This window comes from Monodon monoceros, unplaced genomic scaffold, assembly GCF_005190385.1.
Source record: "Monodon monoceros isolate NGI ecotype Baffin Bay Population unplaced genomic scaffold, NGI_Narwhal_1 Super_Scaffold_16, whole genome shotgun sequence".
NCBI lineage: Eukaryota > Metazoa > Chordata > Mammalia > Artiodactyla > Monodontidae > Monodon > Monodon monoceros.
In genome coordinates this window covers 30,803,853-30,829,860 of record NW_021703772.1, presented here as the reverse complement: position 1 = coordinate 30,829,860, position 26,008 = coordinate 30,803,853, and the positions used below count along the sequence as shown (strand labels likewise).

The 26,008-nt window shown below is 38.6% G+C and overlaps 1 protein-coding gene across 2 annotated transcripts in view; it reads left to right on the top strand.

Moving 5' to 3' along the window:
- Nucleotides 1-26,008, top strand: part of PARD3B (par-3 family cell polarity regulator beta) — a 1,035,739-nt gene that overhangs the window by 536,808 nt on the left and 472,923 nt on the right. For both annotated transcript variants that reach the window (XM_029225239.1, XM_029225240.1), the window contains 4 exons: nt 123-248; nt 2,615-2,973; nt 5,327-5,466; nt 6,584-6,712. In XM_029225239.1, coding sequence (XP_029081072.1) covers nt 123-248; nt 2,615-2,973; nt 5,327-5,466; nt 6,584-6,712 — 754 coding nt within the window. The remainder of the gene's footprint in view (nt 1-122; nt 249-2,614; nt 2,974-5,326; nt 5,467-6,583; nt 6,713-26,008) is intronic.

Below are 26,008 nucleotides of genomic sequence, written 5' to 3'. Positions count from 1 at the left end.
TGAATATAAAGCACACTTCCTTTCATAAATAGAAACCAATGTTTATTTCTGAACAGTTACAAATGGAGAAACAACTCGTAGGTTATTCAGTCATTCTCTTTCAACCGAAATGTTGCCTTTAGGATTTTAGGGCTCTTCATCCGTGGCATTGAGGAAAACAGCAGGTCCAAGCGGGAAGGACTGTTTCACGAAAATGAATGTATTGTAAAAATCAACAGCGTGGACCTCGTAGACAAAACCTTTGCTCAGTAAGCATGTTTTTCATTGTTTTATTTACTTTATTGATTCCTAGAATGCTTATGATCATTACTGAGCTCATTATGATCAAAAATGTAGGTAGAACTTCTGATAAGTTCCCTTTGACCCCAGAAGATCTATTTTCAAATATGTCCTGTGTTTTAGCGTACTCAGAGGTGGGCTGCAAATGTCCCTGACAGCCCTGAGAAGGACAAACTGCAGAACAGAGCAAACCTTCCGCCTGGCTGTCTTTCTGGGGCATCGATAGATGGGTTTGTTTTTCTTGGGATACAGGTCAGTTAGACTGGTATTTAAGAACTCTTCACAGACTATTAGTTCGGCTTATTAATTAACTTACTTGGTGTCAGTAGTCTTCCTTAAACTAAATACCTGTGAGAGATGACTGTGAAGACTCACTGAATAATAGAAACAAATGGAAAAAAAAAAAAGTTAAAATAGGGCTTCCCTGGTGGCGCAGTGGTTGAGAGTCTGCCTGCCGATGCAGGGGACACGGGTTCGTGCCCCGGTCTGGGAAGATCCCATATGCCACGGAGCAGCTGGGCCCGTGAGCCATGGCCACTGAGCCTGCGCATCCGGAGCGTGTGCTCCGCGACGGGCGAGGCCACAGCAGTGAGAGGCCCACGTAGCGTGCAAAAAAAAAAAAAAAAAAGTTAAAATACTCACCCTCAAGAAATTATTTCTCTGCATGTGAAAATGTTACAGGAATAGGTCTTTGTACCTAAGAATTAAAGTATGCAGCAGTCTGCATATGCTTTTTTATATGTATATTGGCATTACAGTGGAACAAGGGAATAATCACGAATACTCTTTAGTAATGATCACCAACCTCTCTTGTTTCAACCAAAACAACTCATAATATATCTTCTCTGTGACCATTAGTTGCCAATATTGTGTTGGGTGGAGGGGCAGTGCTGTAGCTGCTTAAGTGTGGAAGAAAATGAAGCCTTAAGGGTGTATTTCTAAAAATAATGAATAATATGCAAAATTATAAGTATTATCAATAATGATATTATTTTTATATATCACTGTGCTTGTTACCAGGACTTAATAGGAATGCAAGGCAGACATTATTCTCCCTATATTATAGAGGTAGAAATCAAGGCTTATAAAAATTCAATGTGGAGTAGAAATTGACTCCTAGTCAAGGAGCCGACCAGAGGAGTTGGGCTATCTATGTGAAGTCTTCTCCCTCCTCCCCTAACATTGTAAGCTCTTCGTGAGTAAAGTGAGGGGGAGCTCAGATAGCAGTTGGAATTATGATTAATTATTATTTGGTGTGGCTGCTCATAACAGAGACCTGAAATAAAGGTAGCTTAAACAAAATTTACCTTTTCTAAGGACAAATAAGTGTGGAGATGGCAGTCCAGAGTTGGAATGGAGGGTCCACCATCATCAGTGAGTCAGGCATCCTCCATCTTTCTGCTTTGCCATCCTTCTTATGTGGATGCTATCTTGAAGCTGTCTCGTGGTCACAAGATGGCTGCTGGAGTTCCCTCCATCACTTCTGAGTTTTAAGAAGTAGGAAAGAGAAACAGTAGAACAAAAAAGTTTCTGCCTCCCAGATGAGCCAGATTTTCTCTAACCTTTCATCTCATTGGCAAGGAAGCTGGGAAAGAGAGTTGTTTTACCTAGTCATAAGGTATAAGGAGACATAAGGAAGAAGGAAAGAAAAAGTAGTAGGAAATTTGAGGAAAAGCACAAAGCGCTAAGACAAAAAAGTAAAAACATTAGGGACTCTATAATAGAATAACAGGGAGGGTGCATTTTGGATTGCCAATCCACTGTGATATTTGACACAGCCTACCTACCTACCAAACGTCTCCCTGAGGAAATGTTTGTGTCAGAAGTGGGCTTCTGCAACACAACCCACATTAGGAAAGACCTGTACTTTAGATTAAAGTCTTAAAAGGAAACCAAATGATAATCTGATGGAGACTATGAAAGATGTTTGTTCCATTTAAAATTAGAGCTTGCTTTTATATTTACTTCAGTAAATACTTCTGGGTAGAATTTCAGATTTAGAAATGCTTAGAAGCTGTGGGTCATTGGACAAGTTACTTAAGCTCTCTGAGCCTCCACTTCTTCATTTTGCAAAATGAGAGCTAATTATACTTACTTAACATGGTTGTTAAAAAGGTTAAATGAGAGAATCGTGCATGTTGATAATGCACATGTAGCCCAGTGTGGTGGCACCTAATGAGCAGGCCATACATGGTAACTAGCATTTAGTTAGCAAAGTCATATTGGTAGTAATAGTGATAGTATCTCCTGTGCTTATGCTCCTGTAGCCATGAGGCTGGGCGCTTTGGATGGCATGCTAGGAAGTGGTATCATTATATGTTCACTGTCTTTCAAGGGCTCAGGACGTCTTCCGTCAGGCAATGAAATCTCCAAGTGTGCTGCTTCATGTGCTTCCACCTCAAAACCGGGAACAGTATGAAAAATCAGTCACTGGACCTCTTAACATTTTTGGTAACAATGATGGCGTTTTGAGAACAAAGGTGCCCCCTCCTGTCCATGGAAGATCAGGAATGAAGACAGTAAATCTCACAGGAACAAGCAGTCCTGAAGAAGATGCATCAACTTCCCTGCAGCAAAGCAAGAGCCCCCGAGTACCAAGACTAGGTAGAAAGCCATCCTCTCCCTCACTCTCCCCGCTCATGGGGTTTGGCAGCAAGAAAAATGCAAAGAAAATTAAGATTGACCTAAAGAAAGGTAATTATTAAATTATGCTTAATAGCATTCTATTATTGTAACATGTAAAATTGGTTAAGAGAAATGCATTAAGGCTAATTTTGTTAATTCTTCCTTCATTTAATTGAATCAAAGAATAGATTTAAGTGTATACTGCGTAATTTAAATTTCTCAAAATCATAGTACTTTCTTATTCTTTTTTCTGGAGAGTGTAAATTATTTGAAGCAAGAAAATTATAAAGACCTGCTGTGAAATAGAAAGAACCATTACAAACTTGGTAGGAACAGAGTGTTATTGTATCACAACTTAATACTAAATAGGCACTGAAATTCAGTTGTCTGTTTTAAGCAAGATTAGTGATTTTTGAAGCATCCTTTAGTCCAAGTCCAAAAAGCCAATATATTGTTTCTGGTTCTCTAAGATAGTTTTATACCAGCAAAAAATTATTCCTCAGCAAATATGTAGTAATTATTAATTTCACTAATTCAACAATGCAAATAATTTTTCTAGTGTTCTTAATTTCAAAAGCATGTATAACCTTTTTTCTTCATCTTTTTCAACTTTTTCATCCACTTGCAGCCCAGATCAATAAGACTAGATCATGTGTGTTCATAGATATTTATGCAATATTATACATACACACCTACACATTCATGAATTTCTGCACTTTTTTTATTTTGTAACTTCTCCTGATAATCCCTTCCCTCACTGCAACCCTCTGCAGCCCACTGTGATTTTCAAGACTCCATTCAAAAGAAACTAAGATTTTATGGATTCTTATCTGAATTAATAGGAAATGTAATGATCACAAGGTAGTTTTAGAATACTTATTCACATATATCTAAAGCAAATTACATGTACCTTTAATTGGGATATAGAGATTATTCTGAAAAACCCTCTGGTCAAAATTTTGTCCTCCTATAAGAATTCTATACAGGGAAGAAAATGTATCGATAGGAGGCACAATTAGGCTTTTTATGTAAATGCATCACTTGTGCTTTTCATACAAATTGTGCAGCTATGTATAAGACATGGGGTTGAGTGCTTTGAGAATAGATAAATCAGACATGGAATGTGACCTTAAAAATCCATCAAAAAGCCTTGAATGCAAAAATAAAGAATATTACATCCCACACCTGTGTTTTGGGAAGATTAATCTGACAGAAAAAGATATACTAAAGAAGAGAGCATACAACAAGGGATCAGCCAAGGGTGCACGGTGTCTGTCTGAATATAATACGTATGCCTAAATTGCTGACTGGATGTAGGCAGGAAGAGAGAGGAATTACTGTCATTGCTGAGGTTTTCAGCCAGGGTGGCTTGTGCAATGGTGATACCATTACGAGAAATTAGAATTTTAAGTAGAAAAGGCAAGGATCTGGGTTGGAGAAGGAAGTTCATAGTGAAGTTTAAAATGCTTGTGAAAGAACGTGCATGGTAATATCCTGGAGACTGACACCAGAGAGATTAGAGACAAACAAAGTGATGTAAGTGTCATCTGTAGGGAGATGGTAGTTGGAGCCAGGAGCATGCCAGGCAAGTCTAGAGGACAAATTGTTCCAGATCCTTGGGGAACATCTATGTTTATGTGGGAGAACGATGGGTAAGAGAAAGAGTGACAGACATGTTGTGATCAGAGAGGCAGGAAAACAATCAGAAACTAAAAGCATGAATACCTAGGGGGGAGTTAATTTCAAGAAAATGGTTGGTGAGAAGTGTGAAAGCTAGAAAAGGGGAAAGATCAGAATAGGAAAAATGACTGGATATGGTCATGGGTAGGTAGTTGGTGATGGAAGATTGAAGAAGCAGTAGGATTGACGTAAGGATTCTTCAGGGTAGAGAAATCTAAGCATGCCTTCACATAGAGTGAAAAAAGACATAAACTCAAAGAGAGAAACTGGAGATGCAAGAGAACGGGACAGGAGTAACAGGAACGAGTGATGGGACAATGGGATGCAGTACACAAGGAATGGAGACTCAGGGGGAGGGGGAACCACAGGCTGGCTAGTTGATTGAAAGCCTGACATGTCAGATGGCCTCTTGCTTCTCAGGAAAGTATGAAGTCAGGTTATGGTTTACTGAGAAATCAGTCTCCCAGGTATATGGATAGCATGTGGTATTTCTTCTAGGACCATAGTAAACAAAAGTGTTATATATCTACACTGGCCCTAAATTCACTGTGATACAATCATGGCCTGTAAGGGGCTGTAATCTGTATTTAAAACCAGAAAAACTGAAGCATATTTAAAATATTTACTGGAATGTCAATTTGTCACTTATTCTGCATTGGTCTAAATTAGGTGGATTTAACTATAAAATATAATATTACTCCTGCTGAAGGTGACCATGTGTTTTCCTGGTCTTATATACTAGGACCTGAAGGACTTGGTTTCACTGTGGTTACCAGAGATTCTTCCATACATGGTCCTGGTCCCATTTTTGTAAAAAACATTTTACCAAAGGGAGCAGCAATAAAAGATGGACGCCTACAATCAGGGGACAGAATTTTGGAGGTAAGAATTAGAATGAATATCTTCAATAAAATCTTTCTTGGTGTTTGAAATAAGTATATAAAATGTATTAAATTTTGAATTCAGTATGTTGAAAACTGTACTTATAGACAAGATAAGGACTTTAATTAGAAAACTGGTTAATAAATAGCCTATCTGTGTAAGTCCTCAATAAGGACAATGATATGGGGCCAAATAATATTGAAAAGTTATCCCTATCTCCTCTTTCTTACTTCCGCCTCTTAGAGTCCCTGGGGAATTTGGGTCAAATCCACGAGTTCATCATATATTCAATTAGGGCTAAGGATTTCAAAGTTGCACCCAAGCCCTTGTAACTGTTTCCTTAAACTTCTCCAAGAGTGGGTCAGCCTGTCTCAGGTTGGTCTATGCATATAGAGAAGTATTTGGAATACCCAAAGCAAGAGGCTTTTTTTTTTTTTTGTCATTTATTTTTGTTTGATAGCATCATCTTCTTGGCTAAATATATACTGTCAATTTACCTTTCAAGAAATCATATTCGTTGAAACTGGCTGGTTCCATTGAACTTTCTCATGGCATGGAAGTAGCACTATAGCTTTTTATATAGTTCTAGATCATGATAGAAAATGGGCCAAATGACTAATGTAGCTCCAAATTACAATCTCCAATAATCTATGGTAACCTGATGACTATAATTTTCTAAACATGGAAAATTGTAGAATTATAACAAAAAAACTTATGCCTCAAGAATTTACCATGTGATAACGGTCCATTTCTCCTATTTGTATTCGGCAGAGAATGGTAACAGCTAAGCATTTGAAATCAGCTTCCTTCCTACTTGAGGAATCGTTCTCTGGTATCTGTCAGTTTGATTTGTCCTTGCTAAGAATGTGATGTCTTAGGGAAAACTGCTGATGCCAATTACTGAATGTCTGAGACTGTCCAGCACCACAATAATGATGGTTGGTATATTGCTAGCATCATAAACATAGTTGGTTTGGGCTCATGTATTCAGTTTTCATCTTTCCAGAGCTTCATTGATCATGGGAGCCCATTTGCTGCTTACTTTCAAAAACCATCTAGGGAAGAAGGGGATGGCAAGTGTTTTAATTGTGGCTGCTCATACGGTTGCCTGCATTAGGTAAATGGCAGAGATGTCACTGGACGAACTCAGGAAGAGCTCGTGGCCATGCTGAGGAGCACCAAGCAGGGAGAGACCGCATCACTGGTCATCGCCCGCCAGGAAGGAACTTTTCTGCCCCGAGAGCTGGTAATGTTCAGATCACAGTCTTACTGAATTTTCAATGCAGAACATAATACACTCAGTGAATTCATAATAGCTGAGAAATGAGTTCTAAGTCATGGGCTTCATTTGTTAAAAAAAAAAAAAAAAAAAGAAGTGAATCACACTTACAGTGTTTTGCCCCTATTTGGGGTATCACTGTTTCAGTGATGATGATGTGATGACGCAGTGAGGTAGGTAACTGCAAACAGTGCTTCAAGTGTACGAATTCAAACACCCTTCAAGGAGGCAATTTAACAGTATTTGATAAAATAAAATGCACATTGAGTATGTGCTATGGGCTAGGCCCTGTGCAAAACACAACCAGCAGAAATGTTCATGGCCCTACCTTAGTGCAGTTAGCAGCCAAAGGGAAATTAAAATATAACCAAGTATTTAAAACGGTGATGAAGATTATGAAAGCAAACTGTGGAGTGCTACAGTAATATATAACAAGGGAATTTAACCTACTACTGAAGGCTAGGAAAGGCATCTCAAGACAGAGAATTTCAAGTCTTATTAAAAATACGTACCCTTTAAAAAAAAAAAAGTGTACCCTTTGACCTAGTAACTATACTTTTAGCAATTTGTCCTAAACTGATCATCAAAGATGTGGAAAAAATTCTTCTATATTGATTTTTTTTCTCCGGTCCTATTTATTATAGTGATATATTGGGCATGGTACAACAAGAAGGTACTGGTTAAATAAATAACTGGATCGCTTTCCAATGAAATATAGTAAGTACTTAAAATGGTCTCTGTGAGGAATTAATAATAATATGTGAAATGTTCATAGGATATTATTAAGTAAAAAGTTGGGTATAAAATGACATATGCAGTATGACAAATTACATTAAAAATGTTTTTTAAAAAGCTGGAAGGAGATGCACTCAGATTGTTGGGATTATGAGAGATTTTTATTTTCTCTCTTTTTTTTTTACAATGAACACATAATATTTATTATTGAAATATTTAAGGAGGCTTTAGAAACTTCAAAGGACTTTTATGGCTAATAATAAAGTAGAATAGATGTGGTCAAAGGACTTCTAATTACCCTTTGTTTTTTATTTCCTTTGAATCTATATAAGAAAGGACAAAGGCACATATGGGTAATATGATAGGTTCCCCGAGTGAGATCATCAGAATAGTGAGTGTTGAGAAAATTGAGTATAGTTAACTTGAAAAAAAAAGTTTAGTACTGATAATTGCTATCACATATATAAAGAGTTATTGTATGGATTGGAAAGTAAATTTTAGTCTGTTTCTTCAGATAGTTTATATCCATTAATTTATTTATGCATTAATCCAACAGACAAGTTACTGAGCATACGCTGTGCACTAACTTGGAGGTTCTGGGGATACAAAAATAATTAAGACTAATTTCCTGTCCTATGTGAGCCTGTTCCAAAACAAATAGTTGTGAGTGATAATGTTACAAGCACTTTCTAACTGTTGGAGCTGTCCAAGATGGAAACAGGTTACTTAGCATACTGAAACAGAACCTGCCTCACCATCTGTCAAAGATGCTCCAGAAACAGTTCTCCTGTTGGTAAGGTGATAAGACTAGATAACCTCTAAGATACCTACTCTGGGTCTAATATTCTGTTACATGTGTTTATATCCATATTTGAATATACAGCCTTCCTGAACCTCCTCTCATATATTAACCCTCCTTAGTACTGGCCAAAGGAACCCCTTCCTTCCATGTTTCTGTACCATGGAGTTTCCTTTCGATCCTTCGTTATCTTTCCCATCATCTTATCCATTTTTCCTCTTGTCCTCTTTTATGCTTTGAGAAGATCCATGGTAAAATAGGAAAGGGGAGACGCACTCCCCACCTCCTTTCCGCTAGTGGACTCCTCCACACTCAGCGCTTTGGAAGGCGGGATCTTGAGTTACGGCCTCATCTCCTCACTGAAGCTCCCGACTCTTCCTAAAGAGAAATGCAGTCAAAACTCGAAGTCTAGATTTTTTTTCTCTAAATTCAGATGGATTCTTTCCCTCAATCTTTTATTTATCTAAAGACGTTGGTCTTTCTCTACAAGGGTCAAAGTGAAAAGAAACAACGCAAAAGGGGGCAGCATGGATATATAGCAGGAAGCCCTTACACTTCTTATTTAATTCGTTGGTTGCTGGTGATAAAAGTGGTTAGAAAACCTCAGTAGGACTGTGTACTTGTTTCAGGGATAGGAGAACTAAGAAAGAAGTTTTGATTGTGTATTCTTTTGAACTGTGGTCCTGGGAGGAGTACAATCCTGCATATAGAGAGAAATATTCCAGGCAGCCCCTAGGCATGCGGAGGAACCCAATAGCAGAGCTCCAGCTAGGAACTCAAACACTCACGAGTCCCTCGTTCCCCATCTAACAGTTAGTTATACCCCTTTTCCATATGTCCTCTAGAATTCCCAACTGCACAGCTAATTCCTTCTTCCTATAAGCTCTCCCAGCCCCCCTTATCCCCACCAACTCCCACCCCTGCCCCCAGTAAGGGGGAAAGGGATGCTGATCTTATTCAAGTTTGAAACTCTGGAAGCATTTTTAGTCAAAGACAATTACATCTAGAAGTTAGCAAATGGAATAATAGAATTTTTGGACTAAAGGGAGCTGAAAGAATCTGTGAGTCCAGCTCTACTTTTGTAGCTGAGAAAACAGAGGCTCAGGGTGGTTGAGTAACCATGGGCCATGTGTCCATGGGCCCACAGTCAGCAGGAACTAGATGCCTAGGTTTCTTAGTATTTACTATTGTCTCTGAAGCTCAACTTCTGTCTTTACTACCTACTGTGTGATCCAGAGCAGATCACAGAATCATTCTGAGGCACAGTCCTCATCTGTATCATTAGATTTCTGTGACAATTAAAAGAGATAATGCATGCAAAGCTCTAAGTGTTGCTTCTGGTCAATTGTAAGTACTAAATATGTTAGCTATACTTGTTTCTTCTAGCACATTACCACTTCTGTAGTATTGTAAACACAATACTGTATAGGTATTATGGGGTAAATAGATTTATGCAGGCTTACCTGGGATTAACCACTATTTTGAACATTGATTGTTTTCTTTTTCATTATTTTAATATGTATTCTGGTATCCAAAATACAGAATTACAGACAAAATTTGTGTAACCCACCAAATTTACAAGCCAGGCAGTCTGTATATATTATTTCACTCTCATTTAATATAATTTAGTGAAATTGGATTTCTATCCCAGAAAGTGATATCATAGGCCAAGCCCACCAGAGAGCATATTAAATTAATTGTGCGACTATGAGATTATAAGTGAAAATAAATTATTTGTTCTCATCATTTTCTGTGTTATACAAAATTTGGAGGGCATGTGGTTAGTGTCCATTCTCTTAGAATTCTCTGGCAAATAGTCTCTTTGAAAAATATTTGACTTCTAACTGTCCAAATATGTGGAATATTCTTTGTAACCACAGCAAAGCAAGGGCCTTTGAGGCTAACATGCACTGAAGTAATGTGGACCCAGAATCTTTGTTTTGGAGAAATGTGGAATAATATTGTTTTTCCAGCCCAAATACCTGTCTTGAATGCTAAACAGCAGGAACTCTGCAGGAAGTTTATAAAGAGGTCATGCTTGGCATTCACGGGCTATTTCAGTGGGAAATACTCAGAGTGTGACACTGGACTATTTGAAAGCACAGAATAAAGAAGAGTGTGCGACGTGATACATCTTTGTATTTTTCTTTCAAAAAATTGAAGGTGGTATCATTTTGGTCTCTTCTCCCTTATTGTGATTGATGCACACACTTGACTTGCCATTGAAAATCTGGCAGGATGAAGGAAGGACAGCACTTCCTGCTTTTGTCTTGTTCTGTCTCCTTTGAAGAAAACAAACTGTTTATTGGTTTCCTGTTCGGAGAAACTGTCCTCTCCCTTTTGTTAAGCTGTGCTATTTCGTGAGCTCTGTACCCTCTTAACAGCACTGCTCTGCCTATTTTCTGACAGTTAAATCTTCCTTACTTCCTTGTTATCATTAGCTTCCTGTGAAGTCTTAACGCTCACAGCCAAGGGAGCATGTGGTCAGCAGTTCCACAGGAAGGCCCAATATAGGATGGTCTCTCGAATGTGACCCTCTGTCATTCCAAAGGCCTCAGCATCCATTTCCTGGTCATTTCTCCTGACTTGCCACATCAGAGAACTGTGCTGAACGCTTGTATTTGCTGGTCCATGTCTTCCTTCCTGAGTAATTGGTTAGTATCACAAGTATAGCAGCACGTTTAGCCAACTTTCTTTCCATCTGTGGCAGTCTGGGTTGAAAATCAAATGAAAGGAATTTATATAATAACATCATTTAATAACATCATTACTATTTAGCTCTTTCTAGTATTTTTACCAAAAGAACTGTGCTTCAAAGGTAATCTTTCCAGAATCCCAGTCCAGAAGATCCTTTGATGTTCTCATCCCCTTACTGGGTGAGCGTTTATTAAAGAGGTGTTCACATAAGGAACATTTTTGCAAAAGGGACTTTGAGATCAGTGTTGGTAATAGAATCCGAAGGTGAAGCTGCTGTATCTGCGCCTGCACTTGAAACAAAAACTATGCTACTTATTCGGTGGTTTGTTTGGTCTGTTCTGTGAGAGACATGGTCTGCAAGTTCTTTTCCATCCCTGATACCTAAAATTATTTTTGTCTTGTGCAAAGTGTCAGATAAAGCTCTCTTTCCATTCAGAAAATATTCTGAAAAACTAAAGGTTTTCTATGTATCCCAGGCCTGTATTTTTAAGGACTTCAGAGAAAGCAGCACTTTATTATTGGCCACGTATGTGCATGTACGTGTACATGTATGTGGCTGTCTTCTTTTGTTTACGGGGGAAAAAAGAAGTATTCTGCCATTTCATTGTTAACCTGTTTAACGTTTCATGTTCTGACCTGCTGCCTTATCTTTAAATTATCCTGAAAATCACAGCAAACCCTGGTGGGTAAAACAAGCTGAGAAAATTTCAAATGTATTTATAATTTCTACCTGCCACGTTTGCCCGCTATTAAACACTGGCCTCTGCAAGGGGCAATACCTACATTTCAAGCAAGCAAGTTGCTCCTGCCTGGAATGATTGAGATCCCAAAGTTAGCTATGTGTGTCATGCTGATCTGACCTTCCCTCAGGAACGTCGCTTTTGCTGAGAAAAAACTGATGCATGCGTATGTGGAGGCTCCCTTAATATTGCTGAGATCGGTGTATTCCAGCACTACCGTTTCACCAGTCCCGGTAACTACCTTAGTAAATGGCACATGGCCCCAACCCCTTCACGGTTTACTCTATCTTCTTCCTAAGTGAAAAATTCACCCCTCAAATGTCAAATTATTTAACATCGTGAACCATGCAAGACTTTTAGCTTGAAAACTTAGATGAACCTCATTTAACTGACATTTTATTCCCTTTGGCTATTTGATTCAAAATGATTCCATGCTTAATTAACCAAGGTACTTAAGGAGGAATGAATATTATAGTGGTTATTTGTGGATAAGTAGCAGAAATTGAAGGATGGTTTCAGAATGATTTTTCTACCTAAACCAAGGGTGCAAGAGTTATGTTTTAGAATTTAAATAATTATGCAAAAACCAAAATGCATTGCTATATTTTATAGATTCTCCAAGTAACTCAGTTCTATGACTTCAGATGGAGTCCTTGCTAAGATACAATCTCCATTTCTGCCTCTTTCTACAGTAATTCCAGTTTCCTTCTTACTGCATTTCTGTTCAACCAGTAGTCAGGGCTCTGCAGCATGGCCTCCAGAATCAACAAGATGTGTCCCTGTCCTCAAGAAGCTTCTAGCCCATAAAGAAAAAAGAGTGATGAGTTGATCAAATTATGCAAATAAAGTGTTACGGGAATTCAAAGTTGGGGACCAAAAAACCTTTAAGAACCTAATGGTATTGGAGAAGAATCTTGATGATTGAGTAGGATTTCAAAATGCAGAGCTACGGGGGGAAGGAGATAGCGTCTTCAGATACTCAGAGGCTGGAAAATACAAAATACATCAAGGAGATAGTAAGTAGCCCATCCTGGTAGATTACTGAGCAAGGAGCTATCATGAGTAGTATTGTTTGTAAGGGGTGAAAAGGTATTAGGATACCTGCTAGGATCTGTTGCAGTTCACTAGACTGTAATGACGGGGAGCTTAAGAGCTGGGTTTAGTCAGACCTGGGTTGAATCCTGGCTCTCCTACTGATTGGCTGAATGGCCGCAATTAAGTTACTTCCCTATGCCCCCACTCATCACAAACATGGGGATCAGATTTTTGCCTACCTTAGAGACTGTTTGTTAGCATTAAATGAGATGCATGTATAGGGCACATAGAATGGGATTCAGTAAATGTTACTTGTTATCGTTATTGCTCATCTAAATAAGAGAGATTAAGTGCACAGTTAGAGCTTCCCACTCATTGGGAACAGAGAGGGGTATGGAAATAGAAAACTTTGGCTTTGGCATGTGATAGATGTTAGGGTAATGGAATGAGATATATCAAATCTACCCAAGTTTTGAGTTTGGATCTCAAACCCAAGTTTGAGATCTTCTATCTAGAGATAGAAGATACATAGGCAGGTTTGGAGAAGAAAACGATTATTTTTGGCCTAGAGTTGTGTTCCTTTCATGGATCCCAAGCTGGTCTATGGCCAGTGACCATCAGCATTTTTGCCTTCTCCCTGCTCTCTAGCCACTCCAAACTTTTTTTTTCACTTGTTTAAAACATTACCAGTGCCCTCTGTTTGTCAGTCAATTGCTGTGAGACTTCGTTCTCCTTAGGACACCCCCTCCCTTCCCTCTCACTGTACAACTCCTTAAGACATTTGCTTACAGAGCCTCCTTGAACCCCCAAGTCTGGGTTATGGAGCCTCACTTAGTTTTCCATTTATATTCAAAACTTACCATGCTTCTGAGTCACCTTAAGAACTGTAGACAAATAGCAATTAAGAGTCCAGGTTTGGGAGTCTCATGGGCTGAATCCCTGCTTCACAATCTTACTCAACCTCTCTGCCTCAGTTTCTTCACTTGTCAAATAAGGATGATGATAGCACCTACCTTGTAGGGTTGTTGTGAGAATTAGTTGAGCATGGATGCTAACACGTGGTAGGTGTCGAATAGTATTGACTCCTGTTATTTCCCATGCCTGGTGCACACTGTGCGCTCAGTATATATTTGTTGACTGAATAAGTGAAAGCTATGCATTATTAAAGTAGACAATATAGAAAGCTGGAAAAGGTATTGCTAGAACAGCTATTACCCCTGATCTATATCTAATCTGTATTGAATGCATTATCCATCCTGCTACAATCATTTTAAAACAAAAAATATGCAGAGACTTCCTTAGATATCAGGGCACTAGCAACTTTAATTACACACAAGACAATGAGGATAAGGATAGTTAGTATTAAATGTAAAAATGTAGACGTAGAGAATGGACTTAAGGACACAGGGCGGGAGGGGGAAGCTGGGGCGAAGTGAGAGTAGCATCGACATATGTACACTACCAAATGTACAATAGATAGCTAGTGGGAAGCAGCTGCATAGCACAGGGAGATCAGCTTGGTGCTTTGTGACCACCTAGAGGGGTGGGATAGCGAGGGTGGGAGGGAGGCTCAAGAGGGAGGGGATATGGGGACGTGTGTATGCATATGGCTGATTCACTTTGTTGTACCACAGAAACTAACACAGTGTTGTGAAGCAGTTATACTCCAATAAAAATCTATTAATTTTTTTTAAATAAATGTAAATGACAGTTTAGGTAGTTTAAATTATCATGAAGAAGACATTTGCATGGTCTAGTTGTACAGTTTATTTGTAAAGACATATAAAAACAATAAGTATAAGTACTTTTTATTTTAAAACATTAGAGGTATTTTTGAAGTATTAAAAGTATTTTAAAGTACTTTAAAAATGTTTCAATCTTGGCTACAATAACGTGTTAGAACAATGGTCCTCAAAACATGGTCTCAGCCCAGCAGTATAGCATCACCTGGGAACTTGTTAAACATGCAAATTCTCAGGCTCCCTCCAGAGCTAAGAAATCAGAAACTCTAGGGGTGGAGCTCAAAGATGTATTTTAACAAGCACTCCAGATAGTTCTGATGCTCCCTCAAATTTGAGAACCACTGGAATAGTGGTTTAGTTGTAGAGTATAATAAGGCCTGTAGGATAACTTACTGCCTCTAGCTGACTAGCTTCAATAATCACATTTTCAACTTTATCTTTCTGTTCTGCAAACAATTTCCTGCTCTGTGAAAAGTATTCAGTGAGGGCTACCCTGGTGGCACAGTGGTTGAGAGTCTGCCTGCCGATGCAGGGGACACAGGTTCGTGACCCGGTCCGGGAGGATCCCACATGCCGCAGAGCGGCTGGGCCCGTGAGCCATGGCTGCTGAGCCCGCGTCCGGAGCCTGTGCTCCGTAGCGGGAGAGGCCACAGTGGTGAGAGGCCTGTGTACCGCAAAAAAAAAAAAAAAAAGAAAAAGAAAAAGGTATTCAGTGCAAATTTCAAGCGCAATTGAGTTACGTATCTTTAGCCACGTGCCCCTCATTTTGGCAAAGGGCCAGTACTGAACGCAATCCAGTTACTCAGCTCAATTACACCTGATTCATTTAGGCAAACTCAATTGTACTTGACTTTTTCAGGCCCAACTCGATTGTGCTTTAAAATTTTCACACTCAATTTGATTGTGCTCAAAGTGTGTTATGTGCCACCTTGTAACTTGTAGATTTAGACACATACCAAAGGGAGGTACTTTTAGGGAAGCTTAGAAGATTGGATTTTTGGCATTTGTTTGCAGTTACATTTATTTTATCTCCAACATGGTGTGCTGCAGGTAAGGTATCCTCCACCGGCCCCGTGCGTGGACCATAATCTACCATCCCCATTCTGCTGTGTTGAATTCAGGTCAAAGTTTGTAAAGTTCCTAAGAAAGTAATCCTCAGGTACTGTCACAGAGCCACTATGCTTAGTTGTTCCCATTTAACTCATTTTAAAGGTGGCAAAAAATGAGGCACAGAGATATTGCCCCGTACCAAAATTTATACTGTTTGTCAAAATCAGAAATATTTTTAAAGGAAGACTTCCACCTCACTGAGATAAGCATCGTGCCTTCTCACTTGCGCTGTGTACTAAAAGACCAGGCCCTTAATCTCTGCCAATTTTTAAAAATGCACTCAAGAGCCCACAAGGCTGAGGGATTAACAGTCATCTGCTGCTCCCTGGGAAGTACTCATACCTAAAAGAATTTTACTGAACGCTTGTCAGCAAGATCTAGTCCTGATAAAAGAGATGATGATAAATGCTCTGGTTCAGCATTATTAAAACAGATGGTGGAGGTGCTGGCCATTTTGCCTGGTTGTATGGCTTCCAGGTGTCAGAATGAAAATACTTAATGGGTTTTATCACAAGACTGGTTTTGTTGGAGTTTGGAAGGTGGTGCAAGGAGGAATGTTCTGTGCTGAAAAGAAGCTCTCCTGACATTCAGGGGACTGGGGCCTAATTGCATTCTCTTGCAAAGCTAAGGATGAAGAGCCGTGAGATCTGGCCGTACTCTCATGGCACAAGACGTATGTCTTATTAGTGGCCACTGTGGCCATGATTAGGCTTCCAGAGGCTAGAAAAAAGAAGAGTTTTCTGAATATACACGTTTAAACAGCTCAGAAAAAGGAATATTGTGACCAGCCACAGACTATATCCTTCTTATTATCCAGTTAGCAAAATGTTACCAGTAATTCATGCCAGCTGTTGATATGGAACAGCTGGATAAGAAGGTGTTACCAAGCTCAGGGATGACCTTGATTTGCCTAATTACCCCGATGCCTGTGATCAGTACATTTGTTAAGGTACATTTGCTGTAAGATAAGGAAATGCGTTCATTTTGTAAAGGATATTTAAAGATTAAGGGGAAGAAAGTACTTCCATAATTGGTTGTGGTCGACTTTTCCAGCTGTTATCAAAGTAAATACCACACATGTGAAACTACCGCAAGAGTCCATTTCACTTTGAAAGTATACTGAGAGGTTTGAACATGTTGCATCTGCCTGTTTTTCAAGAAAATGTGTGATCTTTATCGTTAAAGAATATCGGCTTAAGATTGTTACTTTTCTTTTTTTTTTTCCTAAGGGCTGATAAAACAGAGATAGACACTTAGGTAACAATCTGTTGCCACTTACCTCTTCCCATGCCCCGTCCCTAAAGATTCTCTGGGCAATGACTTTTAAATATGTTCTCATTATTTTTAATGAGCGTGCAGAACATATGATGTATAATGCACCAGTAGATAGGTGCCCTTTTACTGAACTTGTCAGATATAATAAAACATCGAAGGAGTTAAGATGCATTTTTCTTTAAGATATTAGAATTATTTAAATTAAGATGCCCAAGTACAAATCATGTACTATTCAATTCCTGTTGCTGCCTAAAGAAAGCCCCACCCCAGTCTTAGTTCTCTCTTTAAAAAAGAATGTTTTATCACAATGTTAAGAAGACAAAAAGACATTTAATATTGTTATGTCTCTTTAAGTATACCCTTCTTTAAATCTGCCCCAATGGCAGGATATTCAATTATAAACGAGCTCAATTATGTTTCCTGGCCACTTACTGAGTTATATGAAGGACTTTTATCACCGAGACTTTCCGTAATTAATTCTTTGCATTTCTTAGAGGCTTAGGACGACCTAAGGAAGGATTGTTTAACAGCTTAAAATGTTATTTCAATTTTCTTATATTTCCTCTTTCTCTTCTTTTCCTGCCTCTCTCCTTTTCTTTCTTGCGCTGACCTATCATCCTGCCTTTCTGGAAGCAAATAACACTTAGTGTGGTATCTCTCAATTGCAGAATATTTTTATTTCTGTATTACATTAAAATGTCAGGTGGTGACAAAGAGGAAGGTAATAGTATATTATGTTAAACTACATTAAAATGCCAAGCGGTAGATGAAGATGGTGGTTGAATGGAGAAATATATCATCCCCAAGAACAACAAAGCCTCCCCTTGCTGGTCTTTGTTGCATAAATACTGGTGCCTCTGGCTCCTGGTTTATGGAACTGTCAGCCTTAGCACCCTGCAGGTGTTACAGACTTTCAGCCTGACTCAACAGGGCTCCCTTCTCTCCTTCCTAGCAGCTACATCTTTCAACTGTAGACCCTTGACTTCCCGCTGGAGGGGAAAAACACACAGAAACAAACAAACAAAAAAACAGAAAGTGGCAAAACACAAAAACACGCAACCACAGCATGTTACCCATGACTTGCTTGCACTCCATCTCCCTGAGATCAAATGCTTCTCATCCATGATACACAAAGAGAGACTGATGTTCAGGAGAATTGTCTTCTTGGGCCTCCATTTCCGTCTATGTCTGGATCTACATTGATGATAACAGGACCCAGTTGTTCAATAAATATTTACTGAACATCTATTTCCAGTTCAGTTGATCAAATACTTATTGTTTGTTTATGCTAGGTGTTGTACCAGGCACTGGGTATTCTAAGATGCACTAAATCGTGATCCCTGAACTACCGGAGCTTATAGACAATGCTAAGCGCCGTTAGAGAACCAGGGTAAGAATATGGCATAGTACCTATCATCCGTGGGTAAAGCTAGTGGGAGGGAAGTAGGTGTACAAATTTAAGGAAGAAGCTGAGAGATTAATAGGGAACTAGAAGTTAAAAAAGAAAGAAATTAATAAGGGTTTTTAAATCATGAAAAATTTCATTTATGGGGTAGGACTTTGGTTGGGCCATGGATAAATTCAAAGAAGCAAAGAGGGGAAAACTTCCAGGAATATGGAGAAGCATGAGCCAAAGGCAGGAAGGAAAACTGAGGAAAAGGAAGGAGTAGAGAAACGAAGCATCTTGGTTGTAGTGATATTCTTGTTGGCTACTTATGCTATCACAGCAAAATTTGCAAGTCTATAATAAGGCCATTTCTAGGGATAGCATAGGAAATCCCTCAAATGTGAATTTAGGATCTATTTGAAGCCCTCTTTTATAAGGTCTTTGTTTATAAGTTTTGTGTTTGGGCTTATTCGTGTAGCCTGCATTCAACTGTAGCATCTACTGGGCTGGAAAGTCCAAGATGGCATCCGTTACAAGGCTTTCAGTTGGTGCTGGCTGTTGGGTGGGGCACTTTGGTTCTCCTTCATGTGCCTTCTCATCCTCCAGAAGGCAGTACATCTTCCTTACATGACATTCTCAAGACAGCAGAAGCAGAAGATACAGGTGTTCTTAAAGCCCAGCCTTGCAAGTTGCGCAATGTTACTTCTGCCTCATTCTCTTGGCCAAAGCAAGTTACATGGCCAATCAAGATTCACAGGAGAGGTGGATGGATTCTACATTTGGACAGAAAGAGCAGTAGTCATGTTTCAAGAAGGCATAATTCACTGGGACCAATATTACAGTCTCTCACGTTAGGTTAGGAAAGTTGGTGAGTACACCGTTCTATAGCAGAATGAGTATTGGTCAGGGATGTAAGATTCAGTTCCCGGCCCAGGGCTTCCACTGGATGGTTGAGTTTTTAGAAAGGCCATTTAACTTCTTGGGCCTTATCTTTCTGTATTGTATTCACAAGACTTTTATCGAGTTCTTAGTGCAAATAGAGTGCAAGAGATAAAAAGTCTATAAGCCATTCCCCTTTCCCTACTTTGCTGTTTAGCAACATTTTAACCATGACATTCTTACTAAACATAAATTGCTGTCTCTATTCTGGATACTTCTCTCCCTAAGTGAGGGATATGCTTTTCCCTTTTTTTCCCATCCCATGTAGAGGTTTACTCTGTAGTAGACACCCACGACCTGGATTGGGGACCGGGAGTCAGGGTTGGATAGTGTAGATAGTGATAAACTAATAAATACTAAGATTAAATCATCAGAATAAGAAGTATTTTGATAGTAAAATGGGAGAAGACTTTCCTTATCTATAAAATGAGAAGACTAAACTAAATGGTCTCTTAGATCTCTTCCTACTGGAAATTTCTGTGAATTTCTGTGCATCAGATCTTGGCATGACACCCCATAAAGACAGTGCCTGAATTATGAATAATCTGTGTATATAAATGGGCAGCAGGAGTCCATCTCTGAGTGTTTGTTCCACAGTTCAGAATGCCTTGGGAGCTTCTGACCTAAAGAATGCCTTCTCCTAAGTAAGTGTAGAGCTAACAAATTGCCAACAGATTTCCGTCTTCTGGCCACCTTTTCAACCCCCTGCCATCGTGGTGCTTGTTGCCATAGTAGTTAGTAGACACAGATGGACCCCTTCTTCTAATACTCTTCTGACACCACCATAGCTATGGGTACCATAAGAGACTTCTCCCATAGCTAGCTCAGAAGAGAATGTGTTCCTTCTTTCCTAAATTGGAAATTTAGGTGTATTTTCCCATAGAACATTCTTAAATATAGTCCATCCAATAGAATGTAAATTCCTATGTACTGTTATGTTTTGAAGATACTGCAGAGTGAACAAACCATGCTGGCTAATTGAAACCTAGGCACAATTTACCAGTATTTCTTTTTAGGAAAATAAAAAATCGAGTCCCAAGAATCAAATTTACAAACCAGCTTACAGCATACAACCTGTGTTCTGACTAGAAATTGCCTCATCTGGACCCACAGCCACAGTTTATTTAAAGCTTATTTCCATTACGCATAGAGAAAAGTGAATGAATTACAAACACTATTCATTAATATTTAGGCCATCCTTAATGGAATAAAAACAAAATCTCTGGGTTCTGGATTCTTCTATTAGAAAAAGACGACTGTGTCAACACTAGCACCTTGATGAAAACTTGGCAGATATTTTCAACGTAATTATTAATGCAAGCCACCTCAGTTCCTCTTGGGTACTAGACAGGTTGTAAATAAATTATATAAATAAATATTAATGTAATTATCAACTTGATAGTTTTATGTGCTATGTAGGCATGCAAGAAAATTAAACAAAGATGAAGGCTGCTGTACTTGTTCACGTGTGAGGACCTACATAGGAGTGACTTATTCCCCGTATGGTAAGGAGATAGATCGAGCACTAGATCGTACACTAGATCGAGCCTTACCCTCAGCTGCCTGAGTATGACTGTAAAAATATATATATGTAATTTTTCATGGTGGTTAAGTTAATAACATGCCACTATAATTTGTGTGCTTCTTTTTGTACTTCTTTGTGTACTTTGGGAACCAAATCATATACATCCTAGCCGGAAAGAAAGTAAAGGCAAAATACCTACAAACAAGCTAGAGGCTTATTTTTTTAAAAGCCCAGTCTTTGCAGTCAAATAGTAGTTCAGAGGTTCCTCTTTAACCTGCAGGGTTTCTTCATAAAAGAATAACGATAGCATGTAAATGTCTTACTTCCTTCACAAACCTTTGAAAATGTAACCCAAAGATTGCGTTGTCTCTCACCCTCAGCTCTCAGTAGCTCTCTAGGGAGTGGGCATGTCTTATCAGGCAGGAGCAACCAGGCAAGGGCAGCCGGCACATTGAGAGGCCAGGGCAGCGTGGTGGTCAAGGCCACTGGGCAGGTAGTGAAAGGCCTCTTGCTGTGTTAAACAAATGCGGTTTCCTTCCCGCCTTCTGCAGGAGCTAACTTTGTTTTGCACTTCTCTTCTGGTATAAGAACAGTAAGGATTCATAAGGCCATTCTGCCTGTGTGGAGATGTGCATTAGATTATCATAAACCCACAGATAAAAAGTGCAGTGGTCAATGAGAACAGGCATTCTTGGATGAAATAAAAGGTTTAATTGAAAGTACTGTCCCATGGGAGATAGGTGATTGAGCGTGGTATTGTCGACATCAATTACCATAGACCAGAGAGTGAAGAAAATAAAAGGAAGACCATTCATTTTTTTTTTTTTTCTGAGTTCCCAAATCTGTTTCTCTTTAAGAGGAGGTAGGAGATTATCTTAATAGGATGCTAAGGAAAAAAAGTGAGCTCTTGTTCATACACAGTGTTCTTAGAACACTTATAAAATTTCCTAGGAAGTTGCAGCTGAATTTACTACTAGTACAGATATTTTTTATTGGAAGTTAGAGATCTAGACAGAGTACAAAGCGTACTGATGCTGAATAATGGTTAAAATTGATAAATATCTATTGTGTTGTTATATGAGTAAATGATTTGCACTTACAATTATAGAAATTTTTGGTTCTTTGATTATGTCTCTCAGCTTGTTCTTTTAGTAGGTTGGGTTTCTGTTCTACAGTGTAACAGAAAAGAAAAAAATAAGTTGAAGAGGCTTTTGAACATACGGTCCCCATTAAACACTAAACGGCTTGCTTTGTATCACTAAAATATGGCTCCCTTATAAATCACGCATATTTGTCTAGCCATGCCCTACTTTTGATGTGGCTAAAACAATGAGATGAACTCTACATTCATAGAGATAAAGACTGGGATCAAGGACTGCCTTAACAAGAAAATAATTGGTCAGGTGTCTCTTTTACCAGTCATTAACATATTTGAATTAAGAGTTTGAGTTTCCTTTAGGTCAAATAGAGTAGAAAAAATATTCTGGATTATCTGTGCCTAATGTGCAATACATTTGAAAGGACAAAGACAGGGAGATACCAGATATATTTAGTGTTTTACTTGGTGTTTTACACAATGCTGCCCAATTTAGTTAAAAAAAAAAAAAACTGTCAAAGCAACTTTTAGTTTATTTGCTTTTCAGTTTTATTTAGAACAAATGAATTCGCTCAATAAGTGAATTTAAACTTCTTAGACAATTGTTTAGGAGTGGACATAGACGCAGTCTTAGGTTTGAATGTGAAAAATTGCTTTTTTAGGGTTAATTTGAACAGGGTAATTGCCGAATAGTACCAGCTGTCATAATAAAGGAGAAGTGAGTGACAGGTTTACTCCACCCCATATCAAAACTCAAGAGCGGATATGGTGATCAGAAGAGCCAAAATAAATGTGAGTTCTTAGAAACATTTGCAAGCTATTTTCTTGCAAAACTCAGCCCTTCATAGGCATCAAAGTACAAACGTGTCATGATTAAGCTTAGCACTATTATAGAAATGAGAAAGTGGGATCGCTGTTGCTGTAGATATCCCAAATGCACTACCTAATACTCCAAAGTTCCATTAGGTGATGGTGGTGACAGTGGTCTATATTACAAAGTATTGGGACTTAACTAGCAGTTGTTAAACTACTTTTAATATTAGTGAAAATGTCGCCCATTTGAGCTGCAATGGAAGGACTAACTGATGCAGCACTTCTCTGCGATGCTCTTTAATATTTACTGCACACTTATTCTCAGGCATTCATTGGAATTAGGTGCTAGTGGCATAAATAGAAGTGAAGTGGACCTTGTTGCCCTTGAAATCCTTGAAGATTTATATAATAACAACTATAATGTGATTAGTGCTATAATTGAATTATGTATAGAGACCCAGGTGAGGGCCCAGCCACAGAGAGCAGGTGACAGTTCAGCTGGGTTTTGATTGGTATGTAAGAGTTTTCAGTGGGTGTCAAAGTGGGAGGAGGGGAGAGAATTATTTTTAGAGAGAATCCCACCTAAGAAGTAAGAGAAGCTCTTTGTAACATTTAATTAATTAACTTCAGTTCTATCTAACAAACATGTTAGAAAGTTTAGGCCAGAAGTGTTAAAACTATGCTTTTATAGATAAGACGCAAGACATACCTGTCCCTTTTTTTTTTGGCCTTTTAATGCTATTATTTCAAGAAGGGCATTATGGCAGAGAAGCATCAAATAAATAATTTATGAAGTCATCCTCTAACAAATATTTTTTATACATATGCATTCTATCAGATGCTAAACTGGATTGAAAGTTGAATTAAACATAATACCTGCCTTTGGTGAGATCACAGTGCTATAGTGGAATCAGAACAGGCACACCAGCAAATAATTGTAAAAATAGAAAGAAAGGGATGAGAATCATAAGAAAAGGAGAAAAACAGAAGAATGGAACTCAGAGGAAGGCAAATTGTTTTCCTACTGATAAAATCAGAGAAGGAAGAGGCAGCTTGCATGCTGAGACACAAAGACTGGGTGTTTGGAAATACTAAGTAAGGAGTCTTTGATTCCATTATAACTTTGCTGTAAAATTTCCTTTGAGATGAAAATAATTGCTGCACTTTATATATATACACACATACGAAATAAAGATGTTTCCCTATGTGTATGATTTCATTATCATAAAAAGTGTAGGTCTGTACCATCAGGAAAATGCTTGACTAAAAAGATTCATTCACTCTTTATGCTTAGATGACTCTTCGTTTTTCATGTATCAGAGTAAAAATGGACCTGTGATGGATTAATTAAAAAAAATTTAATTCCTTAGGAATGAACTAAATTGAGATAGTCCTTGTTTATTCTTTGAAGCATACTTTACTTTGTTGGAAAATGAAGATCCGTTATTTCAGGGAAGAAAGAAGTCCTGCTAATCCTACATCTAGGGAAATATTGATTGAAAGTATGCTGAACTTTTAAACTTCTTGTAATTACAGACTGATTTTACAGGAATGAAGGCCATAGAAATTGCTCCCTTACTCTTGGCCTGCTTTCCTGTATATATAACAGCAAAGGAGGAAAACATTTGGAAGATGAATACTGAAGAAGAATAATGCAAAGTTAAAGGCAACATTCAGCAGCCCAAGCCCGTTATTAGGACTCTGGGGCTTCTGAAGAGTCCCTCTTAAGAACCTGCCAGATCCAGTGCTGGGTCACCTCAGGCCAAACAACCAACAGGGAGGGAACTCAGCACACCACCCCCCATCAGCAGACAAGTGGATTAAACTTCTACTAAGCTCTGCCCACCAGAGCAATACCCAGCTCTACCCACCACCAGTCCCTCCCATCAGGAAGCTTGCACAAGCCTCTTAGATAGCCTCATCCACCAGAGGGCAGACAGCAGAAGCAAGAAGAACTACAGGCCTGCAGCCTGTGAGACAAAAACCACAATCACAGAAAGATAGACAAGATGAAAAGGCAGAGAACTATGTACCAGATGAAGGAACAAGATAAAACCCCAGAAAAACAACTAAATGAAGTGGAGATAGGCAACCTTCCAGAAAAAGAATTCAGAATAATGAGAGTGAAGATGATCTAGGACCCTGGGAAAAGAATGGAGGCAAAGATAGAGAAGATGTAAGAAATGTTTAACTAAGACCTAGAAGAATTAAAGAGCAAACACCTAGAAGAATTAAAGAACAAACAAACAGAGAGGAACAATACAACAACTGAAATGAAAAATACACTAGAAGGGATCAATAACTGAGAATAACTGAGGCAGAAGAACGGATAAGTGACCTGGAAGACAGAACAGTGGAATTCACTGCTACAGAACAGAATAAAGAAAAAAGAATGAAAAAAAAATGAAGAGAGCCTAAGAGACCTCTGGGACAACATTTAACACACCAACATTCATATTATAAGGGTCCCAGAAGGAGAAGAGAGAGAGAAAGGACCTGAGAAAATATTTGAAGAGATTATAGTCGAAAACTTCCCTAACATGGGAAAGGAAATAGCCACCCAAATCCAGGAAGCACAGAGAGTCCCAGGCAGTATAAACCCAAGGAGAGACCTCCAAGACACATAGTAATCAAATTGACAAAAATCAAAGACAAAGAAAAATTATTGAAAGCAACAAGGGAAAAATGACAAATAACATACAAGGGAACTCCCATAAGGTTAACAGCTGATTTCTCAGCAGAAACTCTACAAGCCAGAAGGGAGTGGCATGATATACTTAAAGTGATGAAAGGGAAGAATCTACAACCAAGATTACTCTATCTGGAAAGGATCTCATTCAGATTCGATGGAGAAATCAAAAGCTTTACAGACAAGCAAAGGTAAGAGAATTCAGCACCACCAAACCAGCTCTTCAACAAATGCTAAAGGAACTTCTCTAAGTGGGAAACACAAGAGAAGAAAAGGACCTACAAAATAAATCCCAAAACACTTAAGAAAATGGTAATAGGAACATACATACCAATAATTACCTTAAATGTGAATGGATGAAATGCTCCAACCAAAAGATACAGGCTGGCTGAATGGATACAAAAACAAGACCCATCTCTATGCTGTCTACAAGAGACCCACTTCAGACCTAGGGGCACATACAGACTGAAAGTGAGGGGATGGAAAAAGATATTCCATGCAAATGGAAATCAAAAGAAAGCTGGAGTAGCAATACTCATATCAGATAAAATAGACGTTAAAATAAAGAATGTTACAAGAGACAAGGAAGGTCACATATAATGATTCAAAGGATCAATCCAAGAAGAAGATATACCAATTACGAATATATATACACCCAACATAGGAGCACCTCAATACATA